The sequence below is a fragment of the Stegastes partitus genome, unplaced genomic scaffold (assembly GCF_000690725.1).
Source record: "Stegastes partitus isolate 25-593 unplaced genomic scaffold, Stegastes_partitus-1.0.2 Scaffold498, whole genome shotgun sequence".
In the NCBI taxonomy this organism is placed as follows: Eukaryota; Metazoa; Chordata; class Actinopteri; family Pomacentridae; genus Stegastes; species Stegastes partitus.
In genome coordinates, this window is record NW_007578229.1 from 100497 (window position 1) to 125441 (window position 24945).

At 40.3% G+C, this 24945-nt stretch overlaps 3 protein-coding genes across 5 annotated transcripts in view; 1 reads left to right on the forward strand and 2 right to left on the reverse strand.

Annotated features, from left to right (window-relative positions):
- Positions 1-1257: 1257 nt before the first annotated feature.
- Positions 1258-12701, reverse strand: ints9 (integrator complex subunit 9). Its single transcript, XM_008287380.1, has 17 exons — positions 12611-12701; positions 12126-12253; positions 11963-12023; positions 11424-11486; positions 10931-11070; positions 10633-10719; positions 9661-9781; positions 9191-9325; positions 8047-8158; positions 7729-7909; positions 7266-7326; positions 5644-5815; positions 5431-5555; positions 3315-3482; positions 2918-3016; positions 2691-2828; positions 1258-2533 (listed from the first exon to the last, which is right to left on the reverse strand). Exons 1-17 carry the CDS (start codon positions 12617-12619, stop codon positions 2357-2359), a joined length of 1977 nt encoding a protein of 658 aa, XP_008285602.1. The 5' UTR covers positions 12620-12701; the 3' UTR covers positions 1258-2356.
- Positions 12702-13176: 475 nt separating this feature from the next.
- pla2g7 (phospholipase A2, group VII (platelet-activating factor acetylhydrolase, plasma)) lies at positions 13177-23637 on the forward strand. Of its 3 annotated transcripts, none has more exons than XM_008287383.1 (11): positions 13177-13352; positions 15017-15141; positions 15975-16125; positions 17182-17275; positions 17367-17435; positions 19644-19815; positions 20100-20213; positions 21701-21792; positions 22039-22209; positions 22349-22497; positions 23287-23637. In XM_008287383.1, exons 2-11 carry the CDS (start codon positions 15049-15051, stop codon positions 23385-23387), a joined length of 1206 nt encoding a protein of 401 aa, XP_008285605.1. In that variant the 5' UTR covers positions 13177-13352; positions 15017-15048; the 3' UTR covers positions 23388-23637. The 3 variants fall into 3 exon arrangements, with proteins under 3 accessions (XP_008285605.1, XP_008285604.1, XP_008285603.1); XM_008287382.1 differs by having other exon boundaries at positions 13177-13343; XM_008287381.1 differs by lacking the exon at positions 13177-13352 and adding an exon at positions 13384-13525.
- Positions 23591-24945, reverse strand: part of tdrd6a (tudor domain containing 6a) — a 14316-nt gene continuing 12961 nt past the window's right edge. The window contains exon 14 of the mRNA XM_008287391.1: positions 23591-23788. Within this exon, the coding sequence (XP_008285613.1) occupies positions 23637-23788 (152 nt within the window). The 3' untranslated portion in view covers positions 23591-23636. The remainder of the gene's footprint in view (positions 23789-24945) is intronic.

Here is a 24945-nt window from a genome sequence, read left to right on the forward strand (position 1 = left end):
CCAATATTTCGGGGTTTTCTTCCAGTTAACCAATTGTCATTTGGTCTTTAAAATGTAAAAAAAAATAGTGTTATACATTTGTTTCGCCAGACCAAATTCAAAATGTATACATAGTCAGGCAGACATGGATTAAGCCTGATGTTAGAGTAAAAGGAAAATTAAATGAAGATCTCTGTTGAATAAAGTTTTAAAGCTAAGGCCTCGTCCACACTAATGCAGAATTGTTTTTTTAGGTGTGTGTGAACCATCTCTGTACACTTGAGAACCCCAAAATGACCACAAACACTGTATAATTAGAATGAAAATCCAATTTACATTAACAAAATCAGATAGGGACATTTTCTTTTTGTCATCTCGGCAGTTTTTAAACTGCAAAAGCAAATCAGTGAAGTGGTGCGGCAATGTCAAGTTACACCGTAAACTTGTAATTGTTAGTGCTAACCAAAAACAATGAAACCAGCATGTTAGTATATATAGAACTCTCTGCTGCACGTGTTCAGATACACATAGGCAGTTTTTTAAATCTTAATTTTAGAAGGTGTTTGAAGAAAAATCTGAATTACAGTGACCTATAATGCTGTTTATGTGAAAGAAAAGCCCAAATGTAGAGAGAAATGGTTTGCAAAATATTTGTGTAAGTGTGGAAAAGGCCTTGAATCATATCTGAGAAACTGAATGATTCACACTGAAAAAACTAGAACCAGTGGAAGTTGGGCCTGATTGCACCAATGACATTTTCACTAATTCATTATTGCAGCTCGTACATTTTGAGTTGATCAAATACCAGATTTCACTTTTCAGCTCCAAGTGTGTCAACTCAGTAAACACTTAGTAAACTACCAGTGTTTAACAGGTTTTTTTCCCAGTCTGCATGTTGACTCGTCACTGTAAGGAAATCCCATTACTTGTAATAACAATGGCTCTGTTGAAATCAGGTGAGCCGTGACAGTGAGTCAACGTGCGCTACAGCAAGGCCCTGAAACCAGAGCAACTAAGAGGAATTCATTTGTTTTATTGTTTACATTTGTGCTTTATCTCTTGTGGCTTCACACTGTGTGACAAATACCTGTTCTGCCTATTTCAGTTGCAGGAGGAAACATTTTACATCCAACTGAAATCTCTGACTTCTTCAGATTAAAGGTCATGACTAGTCAGTATTCTGTCCTTATAGGTGAAAGACAAAATGCAGTTTTAGACACTTTTTTTTAGTGGGTTGCAATATGGGAAAAGTGAATGACGTTTAACAGACGAATCACATGAACTGAAACTAATTTTTTTTTATGTGAAATTACTTTTCCTTCTTCCCCTTTTGTAAATCCCCAGCCTCATGACTGAGTTTTGACACTTCTATGATTTCAGTCTCCCTCACAACACAGCTGCAGCGATGAAAGACTCACTCAAGGAACTTTCCAAAAACTTTTTTTAAATACAAAATAATACATCTGCGTATGCTTCGTACAAATAAAACCTAACAGTAAAACTACTGTAAATGTTACAGTGTTAAATACGACAGTTCAGTACTCGGCTCTTCCTTCACATCCTTCCCGTCTCCTGTAGCTTCTGCTGCTGTCCACAATCCAGTAAAGAAGAAAAACGAGGTGCGGTCAAAAAGCTCTGGGAGTGTTTGTGGTACGCTATCAACAGTCGCAGCAGCCTGTGTTAGACATGTTTTAGTGATCTCTGGTAGGTGTGCTTCTGTAAATTCTTAACACATTTAGCATCAGTCAGGAGTTGAGCTGATCCAGCATCATGTGGAGGATCATCACTGGTGATGAGGAGGGTCCGTAGCTACCATCAGGAGAAGAAACAGCAGTTTCTACGGTGGAAAAGCCTCAGTTTCCACAGTGCAAGGTGGTTTTCTTCAACATTCATGTTTTTTTGCACGAGGAATTCGTCCCCCAGGGTCGGACTATCAAGGCAGAGCTCTACTGTTTAGTCCCGATGTGTCTGTAGGAAAACAATTGGTGCAAATAACCTGAACTGTGGACCAGTGGCATGTAGGTGCTCCAACTTGCCAGGTCACAAAGCAGCGGCTCCACATGGGTTTTTATGCCACAACATTACAATGGTTGCTCCACATCAACCCTGCTTGCCAGATTTGGCTCCTCGTGACTTCTTTCTCTTCCCCCAAGTGAAAGTATTGGCGTCTTGAAACAGTTTAGGAGATTCAGCGCTGATCGCAGACAGTGCTTAACATGTTTATGTAACAGGATTTCCATTGAAGTGTTGTGTTGCTGCACACTTCAACAGGGTCTGTGGAATATTTGGGTACAGTTTTGTATTTTTAAAGGCCCAGTCTCAAAAGTTTTTGACCGCACCTCGTACTGTTAAAAACGAGGCATGAGGAGGTCAGAGGTCAGAGTTTCTGCAGGAAGCGAAGCACCAGGTCTCTCAGTGTGGTTCGCAGCGGCTCGTTGTTGTCGCAGACGATGTGCGTCCCGTCCTCCTCCAGCTGGATCAGCGTGTCCTCCGCCTGCAGGTGCAGAATGTGGCCGTCTGCTGTCTCCTCCACTTTAACTTCTGTGATACCATGCTGCAAATGAGGAGATAAACAGTCAGCAATCATGCGTGTAAAGTAATTCCAACAAGATTATGCCTTGAGGTGAAGACTCAAGGCTCCTCTGGAAACACCGAAGCAAACAAAGGAGCAGGGAGACATTGTGTTAGCGACGCTCCCACAGATTTCACACCTTTTGCAACGTGGCCAGGAAAGCTTCCAGGGGCACCGCTCCACTCAGCAGGGGTTTGGGGGCCAACACCACTGGCGGCTCATCCATCACACGCTTCCTCTTCTTGCTGGGGGCCACAGGAGGAGGTTTGGGCACCGACTGGAGGCAGCATATGAAAGAAAAACGTCAGCTGGCTGCGGAGCGGTTACCCAACATGAAACATTCTAATGCATATTTTGTGGCCTCACCTGTAAAGTGTGTTTGTTGTCCTTGGAGTGCACCACTGCAGACACGGTTGCCACGGAGATGCCGGGCTTAATTTCGGAGGGCACGAGGGAGTTCGCCAGCTAGGAACAGAAGAATCAGACTCTCAGAAATGAAAATTGGCCACCTGCTTGCTAACAGCAGTTTGAATATTTCCATAATACATTTCAATCTTTAATTCTGACAGTAATTGAAGCTCCACATGTTGCTGTTTCCGCCAAACACTTTGGAGAATTTAAAATATGCCCTCGCCATCTGTTTCCAAAGATACTGACTTCAGACTTTATTCAACACTCTCAACCATTAAGTCTTATTACCAAGGCACATTACAGAAGAATGTATTTACACCCACAGGAAGCTGTACGCTCTACAGCGCCTCACCTCTGGCATAATGTAGACGCGTTCGTAGCGACGTCTGAAGGGCAGGTTGAGCACGGAGCAGCGTCTGTAGGGCATCGGAGGAGGCTGCAGCTCCAGCATCAGGTCAGAGCGGTGGGACTGGGTCAGAGGAGGCTGAGTGTACTGCTCTGGACACACCACATGGAGGGGCTGCAGGAGAGAAAGATGGGGGAGCTGTAGGTTTTTACACAATATTGTAGATTTAGGCTGCTTTTATTAAAGAACGAAAGGAGGGTTTAAATAAAGTTGGGCTGAAACAATTCCTCGGGTAATTTGATTACTAAAATGCTTTGAGGCAAAATTCTTTGCCTTGAAGCTTTGTTTAATCCACTATATTATATATGCATGATACAGCGCAGATGTCCGCCCATGTTCCACCTGGACGTTATTTCTGTTGCACAGCGTGTTCACTTCTGCTTGTAATGCTGTAACGCATATGCCAAACGAGGAATGCAAAATGGAAATAGAGACAGAGAGAGACGAAAACAGCGAGCTTCAGGGAAAGCAAAATAACTTGCGGAAAAAAATATTTATTTCTATTAAATTAAGCTTAAGTAATTTAATGAAAATAAATTATAATATTTCTCCGATTACTCGATGAATCGCTAGAATAATGGATAGGATACTCGCTCATTAAAATAATCAATAGCTGCAGCCCTAAAATCAAGGCTGCACTGGAGGCTGGCAGTGGAAGAGAAAGCTTTTTGCTGGTGGCTGCATCAGAGCCAAAGTAGTATTATAAAAAAAAATATATATATAACAATACCAATAATAATTTGACAAACTAGGCTGTGGAGTCAGAAGGTGGCGCTACAAGCAGCATTATGCATGGCTGTAATCTAGTCAAAGAATCCAGAAACACAAAAAAAAACCTTGAAGAGAAAGAAACTAACAAGACTTTGTCCATCTGCACGAGAAAACCGTGAGAAGTCTTCAGGAAAGTTATTATTATTATTCTTCAATATCATCTAATATTCACAAAGTTTCATGATGTTTGGAGGCAACAAACAACAAATGAAGCAGAAACAACTAATTAGTCACGTGACTTTAAATGTTCACTACATCAGAACTTATTCAGAACCTGTGTTTCCATCTCCCCTGAAGCGCATTAAGTCTTTTTCAAAAACACCTCCTCAAGAGAGCATGTAACATTCTTCTTATGAAATTGAGGATGTTTTTGTTTTTCAAATTTTGCCATTTCCATTAACTTTTCTTAATTCAATAAAACAATTTGCATAAAGTATGTGTTGGAAAGCTAATCTTAACATGCTGATGTTTTAAAAGTAGTGCCAACCATGGATAGCATCTTTTAGCATCAGCGCTATGTTAGGATGCTATTTGCTGAATGTGTTTAGTCTCGACAGTCTTCATTTGACACTTATTACAAAAATAAACAAAAAGGTAACTCAAATGCTGGTCAATAAGCTGATTTCAACTGTGTTTAGAGGATGATTTCTGTCACTGAGGCAAATTAAATTACTAAAGGTCAATATCTTTTCCTGTCAATAATATACAGGACATTTAGAAGTGAGGATTACTAATAATCTTCTAAACTGAAGGGATCGATTCATAGCGAACATCAATTAACTAAATCCCTGCAAGTCCCTTAAGATGCAAGAAGAGCTAAATGAGAAGTTTGGACATTATTACATTCTACAACAAGACATACAGTCAAACCCTCAGCCTCCCTCTTCAGTGGTTCAGAGCTGTTCTGTTCTGCCTCCAGCTCGGCCCTGAAGGCTGATCTAACACTGTTCGGTTATTTTGTTTGTGACTCGCCTGTTAGCTTGTAAAATTGCTTCCACTCTCCTGTTTCACCCACAGGACTGTTACTGACTCAGTCATTATTTGCTTGTTGCTCTTTTTTCCTTACACCATTATTGTGTAGAGAAACCCACCAGGCAAGACAATCAGGAAATTTTTTTCTCCAGTCACTGGGTTATTCTGTTGGCCGATGTTCAAACTGACCTTAAAAAAGAACATTATTGACTACCTGTTTGCATTTCTCTTGCAATATCCTGTAACTGGTAGAGCAAAACTTCCAGCAGTACATTTACAGAATCAGTGACCTGGGATAATGATCAGGTGTTGGTGTTACCTGGACTTCTTTGAGCAGTTTTGACACTTGATGGAAGTTGAGTCGTGTGTCGATGGGACAGTAAACACACTTCATGGCTAACGGCTGGTAGGGAGCCAGCGCATCCAGGTAGGAGAAGTCTGGCTCTGGTCATAAGAAAAAAAAGTCACATTACGTCTTTTTTTATCTGACTAATCGAACCGCAGTGCTTGAAAGAAAGTTGGCTGCAGCTACCGGTAAAGATGATGGTGTTGAGGCCGGATTTGCCCCACAGCTCCATGAAGTGAACCACGTCGCCAAAGCGCAGAGAAGGGTGGCCGGTGAAAACCACGCAGGGCTGACGGAACTCGCTGCTGAAGTCTCCGTGAATGCTGGGGTAGTGCTTCAGCTTGTTGGTCTGGATCAGCTGAAACATCAACAGCACGGGAACTATTAAACAGCAGCCTGCATTACATTTGTTGTTCTACAGCCACAGGGTTTTCCACAGGAATGCGGGGTGTGCCATTGTAAACGTGTGGTGAATTTTGTGCATTTTAGCAACAGAGTGTGTAAATAGTGTTAATATTTAAAACAATACCTAACTCTGATCTAAACTTCTATTATCAACTATTTTTAGACCTAATTTATTAGATTTATTGACACCTTCACTGAGAGGTTTACCAAGATCTGCCACAATGATGGGCATCATTTTACAAAAAAGAGTGTAAACGCACTCTTATCAATGAAAATAAACATGATTATTTTAATGGGGGAACATATTTTTTTAATCATATGTCTTATCTAGCCTGTTTAAATTATTTGTAAAATAAACCTATGCCAAAAATACATCAATGAAACATGAAAATGAAGTTGTTGTTGTTTTTTTTTTTAAAAGCAATGTAATTAAGGCAATTTGTTAATTTGCTGATTCATTAAACCCATAAAGATCTGTGTGGTTTTCGTTATTTGGAGAAAAATCATCTGTGTGATCAAGGCAATTCTTAATTTGTTCGATCGGTTATTTTCCTCATATTTGTCAAACTCTGAAGACAACACTCAGCTCTCTATTCGGCAGGACACACATTCATACAGAGCAAGTGAAGGTGGACGTGTTCCTCTTTTGTCATGCTCACACTGTTTGAAAGCAAAGACTAGTGGCAGCAACATGTACAAGCATGGAGATTCACAATTTGTAATTTAAAACCTATGTTAGAATCAAAAAGCGCGCTGGACTCAAACGAGTAGTCTGCTGTTTGCCCTGCAGCGGATGCTTTTGGAGAACTGTCGTTACCAACAAGCTCAAGATTTTGTGGGATATAATAAACATACAGTGTTGACAGATCCATAAGAACCAAGTTGTTTGACCAACAATTTTTGAAGTGCCTCCTGGAAACAGACATTTTCCTTTATTAAATGACTGTTTCAATATTACTGACCTGTTCCAACACCATATCTGACTGATTCAAAGAGGCTTTCTAATGTAAAATATTACTATCTGAGCAAATGTGGCTCAACATAAAATGAAATCGAAGATGAAAATGCTTTTTTTTAGATACCACACTGGTGTTGCAAGGGATTTGAAAATGTAATGCTCGACATTCATCTCCTTAATTATTAAGAAAAACATGATTAAATATCCCTAATCAGAAAACTCTTTGAGATGCAATGCTATACAATAAAACTAACATTTTGTCCTCCATGTGTGGACACGTTATTACACATACTCATGTCAGTTAACTATATAATTTAAGAAATGATCTCCGAGCTTTTTAGTTTGGCGTGCAGGTTTATGTCACTTGCCAAAAGAAACTCATGATTTGCAACCATCCTCTACCTCGATAATGGAACATTATTTTTCAATCAGCAGCAGGACTTACCTCTGCATGTGGGAACGGAGGCTCTGGAAGATACACCTTTGACTGCTTGTTATGACAGAGCCTGAAATTATAAAGAAAAGAGAGAAAATCTTGTAACTCCAATCAAAATATCCCAGAATAATCCTGCAGAGCAACAAACAGGGTGCTGAGTTTTTCACTGTATTTAGAAACCCTCCCTTGATGTTGAAATCTGAAGATAGTCAAGCTGTGAAAGAAATACTACTTTCATTCTGACTGAACAATGAATCTTGGAGGCATACAAGTTCTATTAAAGGTACTAAAATATCAGCATCTTCACCCACATTTTGCTCAAGGACAAAATACCAACACAGACACACTGTTCATCTGCATCTGATGCTGGATTTAGTCTCGATCCATCATCACATTTGGATTTTTCATTTCCTTTATTGCGTCCAGCCCTCCATGACAGATTCCTGGAATAATAAAAAAAGCAGCTGCTCACCACTCAGCAAAGATCTGAGAGAACTCCAGGGAGCTGTTGGCTACAGGTGAGATGAAGTAGAAGGGCGTGGTCCCCAGGTTGGCGCTCTCAATGAACTGGTACAGACACTCCAGCAGGTCGTAGATCACGCCTGAGGAGTAGCAGGGCACCAGCACGTTGCCTCCGGCCCGGATGGTCATAGCTACAGACGAGATAGATGTCGTTAATTAACCAACATTTAAGGGGTGTATTAATGATGTAATTTGAATGTATTCGTCCTCTTTTCATACTTGAGATTTTTTTGTTCATGCAGCATGAATCTGTTGAAACACAGCTTACCCAGGTTACTGCAGAATTCTCCCAGCATGCCGTCTGGGTTGGCGGTGGGCATCTGCGTGAGGCCCGTCAGAATCAGAACATCGCTGTTCTTCAGGGAACTCTGGTCCATTGGCTGGAAAAGGAGAAGAAGAGATATTGTAAATTATCATCAGACCTGTGAAAATGTGAGCCGAACTCTTCACTACATCCATCCATTTTCTTCTGCTTATCCAAAGTCGGGTTTTTATGGCAGCAGGCAAAGCAGTATATTCCAGATGTTGCTCTAACCAGCAACATTTTCCAGCTCATTCTGGGAGATTTCAAAGTGTTCTCAGGCCAGACCAGATATATAATCCCTCTAGTGAGTTCTTAGTCTACCCCAGAGTCTCTTCATAGTCAGGCATTCCCAGAACATCTCCAAAAGAAGGCACCCTGGACGTGTCCTAAAAAGATACCTGGACTGCCCCAACCTGCTCCTTCGGCGTGAAGGAGCAGCAACTCTAATCCGAGCTCCCTCCAAATGTTTTAGTTCCTCACCACCCTATGAAGGACACTCATTTTGGCCGCTTAATCTCATTCTTTTGGTCCCAAAACCAGAGCTCATGACCACTGGTGAGAGTTGACACATGAGCCTACCGGTAAATCAGTGCTTCCTCTTTACAACTACTGTCAGGTATGATGCCTTTAATGCTGATACTGCACCATTTTGTCGAGTCATCTTGAGCTTGAGGCACACCCAACCCAGAGAAAGCAACCGTTCATTTTCCAGGAGAGAGCCATGACCTCAGACTTAAAAAAAAGACACCTCCAAGTCTCAAAACAATCCAGTGAAATCATATTAAACAAAACAAATATCACTCCCTTCCAACTTTCACCGACAAATACAGTCGCAAAGATCACCTTCCAAAGTGCCCTTTAAAGAACTTAACTTCAACTAAATTGGAAATTATTAGCAACCAAATGTGTGATTAATAACTGCAGTGACTCAGGGGAGTGTGATAATCTTGTGAGTTTGGTTGTCACTGAAAGAACTAGCATTTACATGCATTTTCCCCACACAGTTATTTTGCAACCATGCGACTAAGTTATACCTAAAAGCATGTGAGCAAGCCTTGCCCAGGCCTATAATATGTAATTTCATCTAACACCAGGTCTGCTGCCCTACCTGTGGATGTGTGGTGAGGAGGGACGAACCCGACACGTAGGACACTTTCTCGTGATGTGACTGAATGATCCAGTTGGAGCTGCCCAATGAGTAGCCAGAGCTCAGTGGTGAGATCTGAACAGCTCCAAACAACTCCTAGAGAAAAAAAGAAGAATGAGAATTTAAAAACATGGAGAAACAGACAGAAAGAAAAGATGTTTTTGCAGTTTATACTAGAATAGTATTTAATCCAGCACTCACAAAGAAAATCCTGACTAAGAAAAACATGAACAGTCTAATAAGATCAAACACACAGATGGACAGTTTGTTTGCTGTAAATAAAGTTTTCTAATCCATTATGTACCAAAAGCTATTTACCGCACAATGTGGAAAACAGCTTGGTTAGATTTCAGTGAAGAGGAAGGTGTCGGTAGGACAGACTGTATTAGTCCATTAGTCGGTGTGGAGGACACAGGACAAAAGAAACTCACCACTTTCTGTGAATAACCCACAAGCTGCACTTTGCTGAGGGCAGAGTTGACCTCCTGCATACTGTAGCATCGCTTCCACGTCCACACATCCACTGCATCCTTCAGTGGCCCAGGAAGCATCCTAATGTAATAACAAAAGTAGTTTATTTGCTGTGCATTGCAAGACAGGGACAAGATTAAAAGAGGAAAAAACTGAGATAATGTACTGATGGAAAGTCATATGACAAATTTCATATATTAAAGTTATCAAAAATCCAGTATTAGGTTCTTTAAAATAAATGTTTACCAAAAGTAGTCAGTTTTCTTTTGTGCATACTCAGTTTTTTGTTTGTTTGTTTTAAAGATTTTTATTTTTTTTTGCCTTTATTAGTTATTGCAGTGAGTGAGTGAGACAGGAAAGGGGGGAGAAGAATGGGGAGAGACCTGCAGCAAACTGTCATGAGCAGGAGTTGAACTCACAACCGCTGCGTCGGGGAACTACAGCCCCTGTTCATGGGTCGCCCGCTCAACCAGGTGAGCTGTAGGGGCGCCTGTGGATACTCAGTTTTTAGGGGTTTGCAATTTTATTTTTGGTGTCTACTGCATTATGTTTACATGCTTTAATGTTCAAAAACACACCATTTTTCTCATAGTGTACCTTGCTGCAGTTAATGATAACTGTGAGGCAGGTGTTTGTTCTTTGTTTGAGGGCCAAGCCAGCCACTAGGCAGCTGTTATGCAAATGTTTGACATGGTCATATAGACAAGTCCTTGATAAAGCCTGGACTTCGAATGAGGTGTGTCAGGCAGGTAAGGTGTAGAGTTTTGTGTGGGAGAGAAAAGCTTGTTTTGGAATGCTTTTTGTGTGTGTGTGTGTGTGTGTGTGTGTGTGTGTGTGTGTGTAGATCTTTTGCATGCATGTAAAAGCTAGAACACACAAAAGGAAAGGAAAAAATCTTGAAAGTATAAAATGGGCTGTTTAAGTTTATTTACCTTTGTATTTCCTTATTCTTCCAGCAGGTGGCAGACTGAGCCTTGGGAACTCTCTCCATGAAATTCACCACCTCCTCCATCAGCAGTCTGAGAAAGGAGGAGCAAAAAGCAACATTTCTTAAATACAGTATCAGCCACAGGTAATGTATTTTCCTATATATCATATTCTCTAAACACAAAGTTTCACCAAAGATGTGGCCGATTTAGACCTCTATCTCTTTCACCAAAAACAAAACTATAGCATGCGTATTTTTCTTTAAACAATAGGACACAGTTTTCATCTCCTGAGTCTTCTTACCTCCCGATCTGCAGGGTGGGCTCTGTGGCGTACACGGTCCCAGTGAAGCCTGTGTGCTCAGTGATGTAGGGCAGGGCCATCATACAGTGGTAGTTGGAGATGAGGATGACATCAATGTTAGACAGGTCCAGCAGTTCTCTCTGTGGTTTATTAAAAAGGTCATTAAAACAAAATATTAATTATGGTGAGATTTATATGTGAAGTGCCAACTGTGGAAGAGAAATATAACGCAACCACACTTTGTTGACCACAATAATAAAGATCATCGCACTGAAGCTGCTAACGAGCCAAAAACAAAATTATTTGCAATTTAAATCAAATTATCAGAGAGACACTGCCCTGATGCCCTTCCCACATCATGTCAGCACAACATACTCTATAATTCCCTGCAGTAAAATCATACATTTGTGGCTTTCGAGTGACAGCTTTGGGTTAATAAAAAGAAATGCTCACTGGCCAAATATGCATTAAGTGTGGTGGCTAAGTTTACTACCTCAGGGAGACAGAACTCTGGCTGTGAATCCACAAACACCCTTCCTGCACACTCCTTTAGCTCCTGGAAAGACGGAAAGAAATCATCCATATCATCAACTGACTGCTTTACATTGAAATACCAACACTGAATGCTGACAGGCAGATAATGCCTGTCAGGCTGAAAGTTTGCATTCTGTCACATAGAAATCAATAAGACGTGCACATTTGAAGAGCATGGCATTATATGTAGGTGCCTGTCAGTGAGGCATCACAATAACAAAAGGCAAAATAATGTGTAAAATCCACGAAAGAAGAGACCTCATGTTCTCTGCAATTATTATACTGCTGTCTGCAATGACACAGAAGTAGTAGGAAAATATTGACATAAAAAAGTTTCATCGACACATGCAGGTGTATGTCTCATATAAATAGTTTTATACTGACACACTACAGATACAGAAAACAAAATGAGACCGCTATAGGTGGTCTGATAAGGTGATGTTTCAATACAGGTTACATGATCAGTCAGTCAAATACACCACAAACTGAATCAAATACCTTTTCCAAGTTTATTGTCCCATCCTTAGAGACCCATCCAGGTAACTTGGAGAGTCTTGGGCTAAAAATACAAAACAGGAAAAAAAAAAGTTTGAATTATGATTCAGAGGAGAGACACTTTCAGAAATTAATGAATGCATCAATGTAGATGCCAGTGACTCACCTGTGCACAAGAGGAAGAGGCAGGAAATTGAGGACTGAGGTGGTGTCCAGTCCACAGTCCAACATGATGGTGGTTGATTTGAACTTGAGGACATTGCAAGGCAATGTGGGATGACCTGACAAACAGTACTGCAAGAAGGACATCACAGGTGTAGGGGAAGAAAAAAAAACAAAACAATACAGAAGCAGGTGAAGCAGTCTGTGCAAAGTTGCAAAACAGAATAAGCTGTGATTGAGAGAGGCAAATGCTCAACGTGACATGAATTAGTTGACTTGGAGCTTTTTCTTCCACTATATGGAATGGCTTAAATAGTTTACATACTCTAGCCTTGTTGTTAGCTGCCCTGCTAACCCAGTAAATGAGACAGTAGCTAGCAAACGCTGCTGTTAGCTGCAACGCTAGTTAGCCACTTTAAATGATTTTTTCTAACCCGCCATTGTAGTCGGCAACTTATCCTAGTCCTTACTGCTGCGTTCTTTACTCACCAATTTCATTTTTCCACAAGAAACGACCGATAAATTTGTTTAGAGTAGTCGATTTTGCTAACACAGCATCGTTGCACACTGTGCTCACTGTTGTGTTTCTCGAACGTCTGCCCTCTACCGCCCCCACAGAGGAGGAGTGGAACTGCACCCAAATCAAAAATATCTAAATAATTAACAAATGCACACGTATATTGAACTTTCATGATAGTAGCCTCGTATTTTACTAAATAATAATTAAAATATCAATTAACGTGTTGAACATTTTTGTCAACAAACGCACGTGCCTATACAGTGCAGCGCTGTCAATCGGATACGCTGAATCAAACCAGAGCCGTAGATAGACCGGTTCACCCCATTTAACAACAGACTTAGAGGACAGGCGTACAGTGCTGCCTCTTCTGTAGCTGTGGCATCAATAGCAGCTAAATGAATTTTCATTAGTTTATATGATACGTAGATCATGTAGTGCTGTGTTACGCTGAAGTTTGTGTGATAACTGCTTCCGGATGCGGCGTTAGCTGAACCCTGTTCGTCCACCACTCTGGTTTAGCCCACTCTTATGCTAAGCAGCGGCTAACTTACAGTACTACCACCGGCGATCGGTCCGACCTTTAAACCGCCCACCGAGTGACTCACACCGGTGCTATTTATCCAGAGAAAGGCAGATTAGGACGTTGTAATGTTGCGAAACTGATGTAGTAACATTGGCAGCCGACGTACTTCTGTATCTCCGGTAGGCCTTGTATGTTTTTAAGTCGTTTATTTCGGTGTTTTTTGTGTGTGGTTAGCAGCTAAACAGAAGATACCCGGTGTTAGGTTCGGTTAGCTCGCTTTCGAAGCGACTGGGGTCGATGTTTTCTCATGGGGGATTTGTACAGTTAGTGGTCAAGAGAACTTACGAGTGGGCAAGGACAGGTAGGGCTTGAAACTATACCTTTGTTGACTAAAACACTCTAATTCCCTCGACCAGTCTAACTGTCTGTATGAAACAACTTCAACTGTAGCTGGTAGATAAGAAGTTTCAGATGATAAGAGTTGCTGACTGACAGCTGGGTCATTTTTGACAAGAAGTCCAGCTTGTCACAAAAAAAACAAGTACTTTAAGAGAGGTACAATATCACAAATAAAGGAACAGAGAGCATTGAGTGTTTTTACTGTGTTTAAATTGAAGCTGTGGTCACAATCTGCTGACATTTAACTGTTTTTAATCAGTATCAGCAGTTTCACAGTGTAGAAACAGTCTGCTTTCTGTCAAGACATGGTTTCTCTGTCATGACTGGTATTTGATAGATAGATAGATGGATAGATGGATAGTATTTTATTGATCGCCAAAGGGAAATTGCAATGTTGCAGCAGTAATTAACATTTCATAAAACATACATAGCTTAGATTGAGCTGCATATATATTCCATCCATCCATTATCTAGACACCACTTAATCCTCACTAGGGTCGTAGGCCCAGCTGACTCAGGGTGAAGGCAGGGGACACCCTGGACAGGTCACCAGTCTATCACAGGGCTACACTTAGAGACAGACAACCAAGCACACTCACATTCACACCTACGGACAATTTAGAATCACCAATTAACCTCAACATGTTTTTGGACTGTGTGGGAGGACACCTGAGAGAGTTGCATATATGTTTTTAAATATATATATGCTCAGGTGTATGTAAATTAAAGTTGAAGTTGTTTGTGCAAAATCACTAACAAAATCAAATCAAAGTCAATAATTTCTTTATTTTTTTAAAGTGGACAAAAAAGCAGTTTCTTATGTTTCAACACCAGACAAAATATCTAAAGTAGTTTTTGGCTTTGGATGGTAATCAGATCTAGATTTGCATTTGTCACACAGAGCTTTGTCGTCCAGATTTACATGGTCTGTCTGCATGTCAACAGACTCAGTGTATTGTATGTTTGTATTTCTTTACTTGGCAAAGAGAGAAGAAAGAAAAAAAAAAAGTAAAGTTGTAAATTGTACATATGGAAATCTTTGTATTGTATTCCTTTTATTCCTGCTTGCTTTATTTACTTTTTTATTTTTTGTATATTAATATAGATTTTTTTTTAAAATTTGTGTTGCAACTGTGATCAAACAATTTCCCTTGTGAATCAATAAAGTTTATCTAAGTATTGTTAAAAACAAACAAAAAAAAATCAACTTAAATCAGACTTCTCTTGTAGTCATAGAAAATGAGGACCATGCAAGTTTTCTTTTTGTCAAGCAGCTGTAGCATGATGTGTTGGAGATAGTTTGCCTTACTTCCTTTCATGCAGTGTGACTGTTGCTCACTCCGCAGTGACACAACTGAAACAATATATTGTGCAGCCCCACTAGGCGTTGTTGCTGCTTGTTTGCCTGGTTGAATGAGTATTTTTTTTTCAAACCCGTATCTTTATTTGACAGACCAGAGGAGGTACACGCTCGGTTTCTTCACCATGGGGAACTCCTGCAGTCATCTTGGGATCCCTCCAGCGAAGGGGCCCAACGCTGTGGGCTGCACTGACTTCATGATGGACCACACGACTCAGGTAAAAGAAAAACAGACATGCTGTATATTCTCAGAGGACGAGTCACCATACATGAGCTGGTTTTTTTTTTTATTGTAGGAGTGCAACTAAATATTGTTTTTATTGTCTACTAACCCGTAGATTATTTTCTCAATTCATCAATTAGTGGTTTGGTTTATATAGTATCAAGAAAGGTGAAACGGCTCATTTCAAAGCCCAAGTTGACCAATGTCTTGTTTTGTCCACAACCAAAGGTATTCAGTTTACTGTCACAGAGCAGTAAATAAACCAGAAAATATTCACATTTAAGCTGGAATTTGTCCTTAGAAACAAACTAATAAATGAACTATCAAAATCATTGCTAATGTTTGTAGCTCCATGTTTGTTTTAAAAAGGAAAAAAAGTACTTGCTGTATACCTCACATGTCAGTGGGAACTAAACATATTCTGCTTTAGATATAACAAATGAAATGAGATCACTCTGAGAACATGACGAAATCCACGTGATGGACTGAGCACTGTCATGTCATGTGATACCTAAGTCTTTCTCCAGTCATGTGAAAACCAGCAGCAGAAATCTACAAGGAATAACAATGGACAAAGACGGTGCGTCTGAGTATCTCCTGTACAGACTGATTACAGTAATTATGTATCCTGTTAGTTACAGCTGATATAAAGCTGTTCGTCCTGTGTTTCATTAGTAAGAAGTGTTTCACATTCAGCTCAAGCAGCAGCAGCATCTGTACACAAAACACGCGTTGTGTTAACAAAAGATTTGGGACGTCCTCCTGCCTGCATCACGAGAGACGAAAGCATATTTGTTTGTAGTGAACTTTTGTTTGTGTCGCCAACAGGGCACCTTCTTCCGGCTGTACTATCCCTGTCAGGAGACTGAAAAAGCAGAGAAGCCCGACTGGGTCCCATGCAGGGAGTATTTCAACGGCCTGGCAGACTTCATGAAAATCAACCGGACCCTCAGCGAGAGGATTTTCAACCACCTCTTTGGTGAATAACTTTTATTAGTAATATACATATAACATAAAACATTTAGCAGAAAGGAACCTATTTTTTAATACAGAGCAGCATTAAATTCTGTGCAGCTGTGGCTCAGGTGGTAGAGCAGGTTGTTCTCCAATCGCAAGGTTCGATCCCCCCCCCCTCCACAGGCAAAGTGTCCTTGGGCAAGACACTGAACCCCAAGTTGCTCCCAATGGCAGGCAGCACCATGTATGGCAGTTCTGTCACCATTTGGTGTATGAATGTGTGTGTGAATGGGTGAATGAGAAAACATTGTAAAGTGCTTTGGATAAAAGTGCTATGTAGGTGCAGACCATTTTACCTTTTAAAGTAAAATCCTGCATGCTTTTCTTGTTTCTTTAATGTGCTTTTCCATCCTTTTCAGCAGCCAGTCGGTTCACTAGTACTATAGATACTAATAATCCTTATTTATAGAGCACTTTTCCAAACCTAAAGGGCTTCACAAGGCAGAAAAATGTAATAGACAAGTCATAAAATCACCAGGATTGAAAAGGAACACAAAAATATAACATGGTGTATAAAAACAACACAGTTTTAAAAAGGTACAAATATAATTGATAGAAATAAAAGACAGTTAAAATTCAAATAAAATGGAAATGAAATCAAGATGGGCTCTCTGCTGGAAGAAGATATTAAGAGCCGAACTTTGTTTCCGCATAGTGTGAAAATCTAATCAAAGAGTTGCTTAAATCGGTTTTTGTTTTTGTCAGAATTGTGTTTTTGTTGCATCAAATCAGCACAGAGTTGTAAAATGTTTGACTCTTTCACCTGTTGCGGCAAATAACATTATAATAACCGTGATGTAAATAAAAGCACAAATAAGGAAATTTGTTTGAATTTTTTACAACTTAATGGTCACAGCATAGAAATTAGTGGGAAAAAAAACCACAGCACTGCTTTTGGGAAATGTTCATCTGAACAATGAAGCACATAGCTTCTATTAAACTGGTAAAAAAAAAAATGGACTAAAACACTGGTGTAGTTCGTTAAAAAGTGAATGTGTGTGTTGCTTGTGCCTTTCAGGTTCCTTTAAGATCCCAGCCCAACTGGATGCTCCATTTAAATCAAACGGAAAATGTCCTGTAGTTATTTTCTCTCATGGCCTGGGAGCCTTTAGGTATGTACAGTACTTTGTTTTTCACTGTTACAGTATCCACTCATTATGAACGAGCTGCTCACTTACAACTACTGTCATCGGTGTTTCCTAGGACTTTGTATTCAGCTATTTGTGCAGAAATGGCCTCTCGGGGCTTCATTGTGGCGTCCGTGGAACACAGGTAAGGTTTTAAAATACACTTTTACATTTATTTTATTCTTTTTTTTTTATGAACTACAGTTTTACCTGATAGATAATGTTCATGTTTATTTCTTTAAAAAAAGAAAGGAAGCGCTGTATCGTTTACAAATCTGGATCAGAGGTCAGACGTGCAGCAGTGATTCAAACATACTTGAACTGTATTCAAACTGTGCGCTGACAATATGGACAGTGAAAAATTTGACACTAAGCCCACGTGTCATTTGGAGGAAATTCTAGTTGAACGTTTGCCAAGCAAACAATAACAGAGGGCAGTCACTTCTGCAAGCGGCTGTCTGTTTATCATTGGAGTAGGAGTGGAAAGGGTGTGCAGACAATGGTACGAACCAGGTCATCACATTTCTTTTCAGTATAGAGACAAGGGGACCATATGGAGATGAACATAATGGCCACAGTTGGTCTGTCAGCCCGCGTCGACTGAAGTGGTATTTCACTGAGTTTTAGCTGCTGGTTAAAGGCTAAATCCACAGAAAGAGCATGTGCCAGTCATGTTAGAGCTGCGACACGAGACAGAGTTTGTTTCACTTCACTGCGATGACGGTCAGAGGTTAATCCAGCTGCCCAGCCAGCGGTGCTTTTGTCACACTCACAAATTAGTTTGTATTGTCTCTGACCAAAAGCGGGCACAGAGAGTTCCCTTGTGGACGCCATATCTTTATTGTTGTTAATCAGCTCCAGAAAAACAAATGCCTGAGTATAAATGACTTCAAACTTGAGATGGAAAACCAGCGACAATGATGAGCAATGCACAGACCAGATGTGTCTGATTTATATTGTGCAATCTTCTTTTCTTTTTTTTTTTAATTCCCTTGAAACAGGAAGTTTTATAAGCTAAACAAACAATATTTCTTGGTATCTTCAAGGAAGTGAGGTTAATCAGTAGGGCTGCAGCTGACTTTACAGTGTGACGTGTTCTAAGACGAGTGTACAGTTTGTCAGAGCTGCAGTGTGACGTTTGTTCGACTAAAGTTCTTTTTCAGACATAACAGACATTGTCGGGTTAATCAATCTGATAAAATGATGCCATTCTGTCAGTCAGGCAAAAGTTGTTTTTACATTTATGTTCTTCACGGCTTCATTCAGACAAACCCGTGACCGTGACAGAGAGACGATGTTTGTCATAGAAGCGAGATTGAACACTGTATCAAGTGATAAGATGAATAATAATACACTAATAAACAACAGACTAAATCTAAAGCTGCCATTTAAGTAATTAATTAACTGTCGCTGATAAACAGTGACTGTATGAGGCAGCATTCTGCCTGAGATGAAGAAACGCACACAGTGGGATTTGCTGTTTTTGATTTTGTGTCCATGTTGGGAATCATTTATCATAATAAGTCATGAATGAAGTGACTGCTGATGTGTCACCTGTGTGATTGTGTGCAGCTCAGACTCTCATATGGATCCTGCTGCAGGTATTTAATCAACTCAGAGGAAAGACTCCTACAAACTCAACTTCAGCTCCTGTTTGCATTTTTGTCAAAACCTAAATTAAATGTATCATCGCTGAGTCTCATTAATCTGACTTGTAAAAGACGTCATCACTGTAAAGTTTCATTTTTTATGGATGTTTCAGTTTGTAATAGATGTGAAATTGTAGAGCAAAGTAGACGAAGATGGCCACAAACTGTGTCTTAAGCTCTGGGATGTTTTTTAGGAGCTGTTTTGGTGCTGAAATGTGTAACAAAAAGAATGTTTCCCTAAATCACTTCACACAACTGGAAGTACTGCCGCTTTGATCTGTCTGTACATATGACAGTGCAGTTCAGACTTCTGTTGTGTTTAAAGTAATACTGGAGTATTAGTCGGTCCTACTTCTGAAAAGTAACCGAGCTGTTCGTTCAGACAGGAAGCAGACACGTTAAGGTTAACAGAAAAAGAATGCATATCTGAAAGGAACGTAACAGATCTAAATAATATCAGCTCACTGTCACATATGATAAGGGAAATGGGTGAGAGGGTGAACTGAGTAATAGCTGCAGAGTCATTTTGTTCCCACTGACGAATCATTGCAGCTGTGTTTATCTCACATCTCCTTTTTTTCACTTTGTACTGCTTTTTTTTTTAAGAAAAACAACAACAACAAAAACCAGTAACCTTTTTTACATTTCTCAGCCTTTGAATTACTCTGACTTTACAGTGATAATGTTTCTTTTTCTGTCCACAGAGACCAGTCAGCCTCGGCTACATATTATTTCCGTGAGAAGTCCGAGTCAGAAAGAGCAAATGAGAATTTGCCAAAAACATCAGCTTCAGCCCAAGACAACCTGGTAAAGGAATGGATGTACTACAGAGCTCTGCGGCACGGAGAGAGCGAATTCCCTCTGAGAAACAAACAGGTGAACAGTGGTTTTTTAAAAAAAGTGGGTTTGGAATGAACTGCAGCTGGATTGCACAACATCTGAACTTCACGCCCAGTAACTGATGGGAAGCAAGACAGTGATGAGTGTTCAGCTCAAACCACATCCTTGCTTGTTCAGTCTAATCTTTCGCTCTTTCTCAACATAGTTGTTGAGTTTGAATTTCAAACACTGGAAACGAGATGAAATTGAAACAGTATTCGGCGTGCCCTTCATTTGATCTTTCTACTTTGTGTGAACCTTGTTTTTTCTCTCTTTGTCAGGTGAAACAAAGAGCAGATGAATGTATTCTGGCTCTGGATAAACTCACTGAAATCAACTCAGGAAGACCAGTGCAAAACGTTCTGCAGACAAAGTTTGACTGGACGACGCTGGAGGTAACATTCGCTGGCTTTGGTTTAACATTTGGAGAGGAGTAGTCACCAGAAGCATTCAGGATTATGCTCTCCATTACAGCACATTCTACTCTTGTGTTTATTCAAGAAAACTGGCCACTCGTTAGATATTTGAGTGAAAAAATGGTCCGATTATCAGCTTCCAGTGTAGTTACTAAATATCATCAAGGCTCGTTTGCACCCGCTGAGCATTAGACCTGATATCGATCTCATTTGCCCTGAAGATCTCTGCTTAAATATAGGCCGCTTTTAACCCAAGCAGTCACCTCTTTAATTACATAATTTATATATCACACAAACAACTGAAATCTATATATTATGTCACAATAATTAGAATTGCCATTACTTTAAGGTTCAGCCATGTCAAGGCCAGCTATAGTGCAGTTTTATCCTAAACATTAATACATATTCGTATCAACAAAGCAGCTGCAGTTAGCTTGAGAGCTTCTGGGCCAGATAAGAGCTCGCATAGACCGAATCTAGACCATTTAAATAATTCATTCATACTTATATATTGTCATTAAAACATGTGTAACAGTGTGTACACCTGAAGGTAAACTGGAAGCTGTTTACTTCACTCTTCTTGCCAAGTGGACGTACACTGTTTTCTTTTGTATTTGTGTGTGTTGTTGAGCCAAATGCACCAAACAAAGCAGCTCTTCCTGCAGTCAGCAGGCCGCCATCCTGTTTTCTACAGTGTGGAAGTCTCCACATTCGTTCATGTACAAGCCTGCAGCTGCTCAGGAATTCGGTTGCACAGCTTAAAAAGCAAACTTTAACCTTCTTTTAGCTACTTTGAGTACGCGCCAAGATCTGTGTTTAGTTTGTAGATTTAAGGAGCGTTGTTGAGGCAGCCTGTAACTTGCCACGGACCATGAGTTGTCACATCACTGGTTCAGGAACCTTTGTTGCATCTCACAGCAAGATGTGATGGTCGCACAGGACAACGTCTCAAAGTTCTGCAAAGCTTTTTCTGTCTCTGGTGAGAAGAGGAAGGTTTCTTGCTAAACCCTAAAGTTTGGCAGGGTTCTGTATTTGTTATTGTTGAGAAATTCCAACAGTGCATGAGCGTGACTCTCAGTACTTGTGACTTTGCCAAGAGTCTCTGGCTTTCAGCACAAATCGAGTTGTCTCTATTAAATCTTTAAATCTCTAGCCACAGATTCAATGAGCTGTTTACAGTTGCAGGACAGAGCCTAGTTGGAAAGTGACTGAAACTAAACCACAGTTTATGTGTTGACAGTGTAGCTCACCTGTGTTTTGTTTTTTAACAGTAGGGCTCTAAGACACAGAAGGACACTTGGTAGAAGAATGTCAGTTGCTTTTTTTTTTTTTTAATCGAGAATAAAGAACACCAACAGACTTGCTCTTTCACCTGTGATCTGATACTAAAACCTGGAGACGACTGGATCACAGTAGAACCTTGATCGTGCATGTCGCTCATTTTCCACTTCCTCTCTGACTGACAGAACTCCATGGATCTGTGCAGGATAGCAGCGATGGGGCATTCCTTCGGCGGGGCCACGGTGATCGAAGCTCTGTGCAAAGAGGTTAAATTCAAGTATGTTTTGGAATAATACACACATTCAAGTAACTGTAGTCTCTTCCATTATTATGGTTCTTTGTCACAATTAGAAATGTAGTGGGAAAGAAAGCTGTTGTGGCTGATCGGTGTATTAACATCAAGCTAGATCCCACACTCTGTACATGTTTTTGCTCATTTCAAATCTAAACAGTGCACCAACAATACCTAGCTCTACATTACTAACAAGTTCAAACTAATGTGGAGTAACAATCTGCCTCACAGGTGTGGAATAGCGCTGGACGCCTGGATGTTTCCTCTAGATGACGAGATCTTTCCTCGGGTGAAGCAGCCAATTTTCTTCATCAACTCAGAGAAGTTCCAGTGGGCGGGGAACATCAGTCGCATGAAGAAGCTGGACTCGGCCGTCATACAGCGAAAAATGATCACCATCAGGTACAACGGACAGAACAGTCACATTCAGCTCCCAACTCAAGAGGCGATAAAAGACAACCGTTGAAAGCTTTGCTCAGGAGGTCTGATGCAGTAGAAATGTGTTGTTTCATCTTCTGCCTTTGTGTCCTTTTCCCTGCAGAGGTACAGTCCACCAGAGCTTCCCAGACTTCACCTTCCTGACGGGCAACTGGATCGGAAAGCTGATGAAGCTGAAGGGAGAGATCGACCCAGAGATTGCCATAGACCTCTCCAACAAAGCAACACTAGCCTTTCTGCAACGCCATCTAGGTAAGAGAAACCAGATGCCACCTGTTCCTGGCATCCGTTTACGTCTTAGTCATTTGTTAGATTGTGCTTCTTTTTAGCCAAACAATGAAAGTCTCATGTGTTAGCAGAATGTGTCTTTTAATTTTCAGCTCAAAATAATGCAAAGATGGTAGATTGTAACCATGATCGAATAAGCCATGGCTTCAGTAGAGTTGCTTCAGGAATAAAAACTCTGTCGAGGACTGACAGCTGACACAGACGTGAATGAGTGACTGAGATATTCTGCTGCTTCTAACTCTAAGTGATCATTTTCCATAGAAATATCAGAAAACTCACAGCACAGCAGTTGCTTTAAAGTCGTGTGTTTGATGAGTTTGTCGGAGATAAAAATGTGTATTTTAGTGGTCCAGAACAGCAGCTTGGAAACGAGTCTGTAGTGACTGCTGCCTTTTAGTCATCGTGGTAATGTTGTCTGACAACGGAAACAGAAAAATATGTCAATCTGGCTGTATTAAAATGCAGTAGTTTGGAGTAAAGACAGGAGAAAATATTTAAAAAACCTGCCAGACTGTGAGGTAGCAGATGTTTCATCTCTGTGGCTGTTGGTTTCTCAGTTTCTGTATAAAGACTTAAAATTCTTATTGGCTTATGAAGCTAGCAGGCAATCTAGCTGAGGAGGAGATAGAGGAATGATATTATTAAACATCTTCAGATTAGTGAGTTTATCAAACATGGGACTTGTAAGGTACAAACACATTGCTTTAATTTTTTAGTTTTTAATTATGCCAAACATCATGTTGGATCTTGCAGGTCTGGAGAAGGACTTTAATCAGTGGGACCCTCTGATTGACGGCCAAGATGAAAACCTCATTCAGGGAACTAACGTGACGGTGCTTCAGTCCGCCATCTGACCTGCCACGGTACGTCGCAGAAAAACCTGCGTGAAGGCTGTCGGCTGAACAAACTTACCTCGTGCACAGGACTCAGCGCAACGGTACCAAAGTGTCAAGTCCAGGCCTACTTGGCATTTCATTTCCAAATGGACCGAGGACAACGTTTTGGAGCAGTAACAGGCAGGAAAGCTAATCTCTACCTCATGAGCAGGAAAGATTTGTTTTTTTTTCCTGACAGACGAAGCACTCGGTGTAGTGGTGTTTGTTTCATGAGGCCTGAATGTTGCGTACGAGCAGCTCAGCACTTCTTCTTTTCACTGTTGGTGAAATCTTAAGGGAAATCCTTGTAATCAGTTTCATCTTTGAGTGTACATGAAGCCAACAGATACATAATGTTATTTTAGACAAATACTGTCCGTCTCTCTGGATACATGAGCTTCCAGCAGAGACGAGCTCCTCTGATTGCTGTGTGATTATGTGATGAGGCATATAATGAGAATCTTAGCGATGGGCTATGAAGGGTATGATTGAAGACTCGTATGATCTTAATTATTAGCATCCATTCTGATTGAACAGAATCAATAAAAGGATACCACAAACACTAAAAGGCTGCATTAAGAAAACATGTGCCTTAACTCGTAGTACAGTGAATCCTAGGTCAATGACATGTAACACTTTTATACACTTACTGTCTGAAATATCTGCATTTGTACTGAACAGAAAAGCAATAAATCTGGTTTGTATAGAAATGTGGTTTGAAAGGATCATTTTCAAGGTTCTGGCATGTTGGCTTTCTTTTACACACAGGTCCTAAAGCCAAACTAAAGCTGTAATTTGGTGAATTTACAGCAAATTGACTTTTTTAAACAACTAATTCACTCTATTACCTAAACTCTTTGGTCATGCTTTCAACTCTATTACAGCAGTGGTTCCCCAACTTTTTGAGCCACGACCCCCAAGATAACATAAGTTTGTGTTCGGGACTGTTAAGTGTCAAAGTGCTGGAAACATCCAGCTATAGTGAAAAATAAGCTGCAGTTGTGAAAACTCCATTTAATCACATACTGTACTGAAGTACAATTTGGAGGTACTTGTACTTTACGTGCATGCTTTATATTTCTGCTCTACTACATTTCTGAGTGAAATATTAGCCTTTCTAGTCCACTACAGCGTAAAAACCCTGTTTTTGCTTTTTACAAAAAGCAGTGTGTGCCCTGGTCACATTTAGGAGTCTGAGTTGTTAAAACCTTCACCAAATAGAAATATATACAGATATATGATAACATGTCAGTCAGAGGGATCAAACCAAGACTTTGATACCTTTTACAACGTTTTCCTGCCAATACTTGTACGTAATCAGGATTTTTTTATGCAGGACTGTTACTTGTAATGGTGTATTTTTACATTGCTACTTTTAGTGAAGTCAAGGTTATGAATAAGTCTTCATAATTTGTCTCAAACAGTGCAGCACATCCAATAAGACAGCCAAATAAAGCAAGACTATCCAGCAACTGCTAGTGAAGAACACTAAATAAGACGAGAAGCAAGCACAAGCCAAGTTAAAGAGAGTCTAGTG

Excerpts from the sequence above, each read along its gene's own strand:
- ints9 (XM_008287380.1), bottom strand. Across the intron at positions 10,720-10,930 it reads CCCACCCTGCAGATCGGGAG|ACTGCTGATGGAGGAGGTGG; the intron begins GTAAGAAGACTC and ends CTCCTTTCTCAG. Across the intron at positions 5,556-5,643 it reads CAACACCATCATCTTTACCG|AGCCAGACTTCTCCTACCTG; the intron begins GTAGCTGCAGCC and ends TCTTATGACCAG.
- pla2g7 (XM_008287381.1), top strand. The coding sequence starts at position 13,462 with ATGTTTTCTCATGGGGGATTTGTACAGTTAGTGGTCAAGAGAACTTAC. Across the intron at positions 21,793-22,038 it reads TGCAAAGAGGTTAAATTCAA|GTGTGGAATAGCGCTGGACG; the intron begins GTATGTTTTGGA and ends TCTGCCTCACAG. Across the intron at positions 22,210-22,348 it reads CGAAAAATGATCACCATCAG|AGGTACAGTCCACCAGAGCT; the intron begins GTACAACGGACA and ends TTTTCCCTGCAG.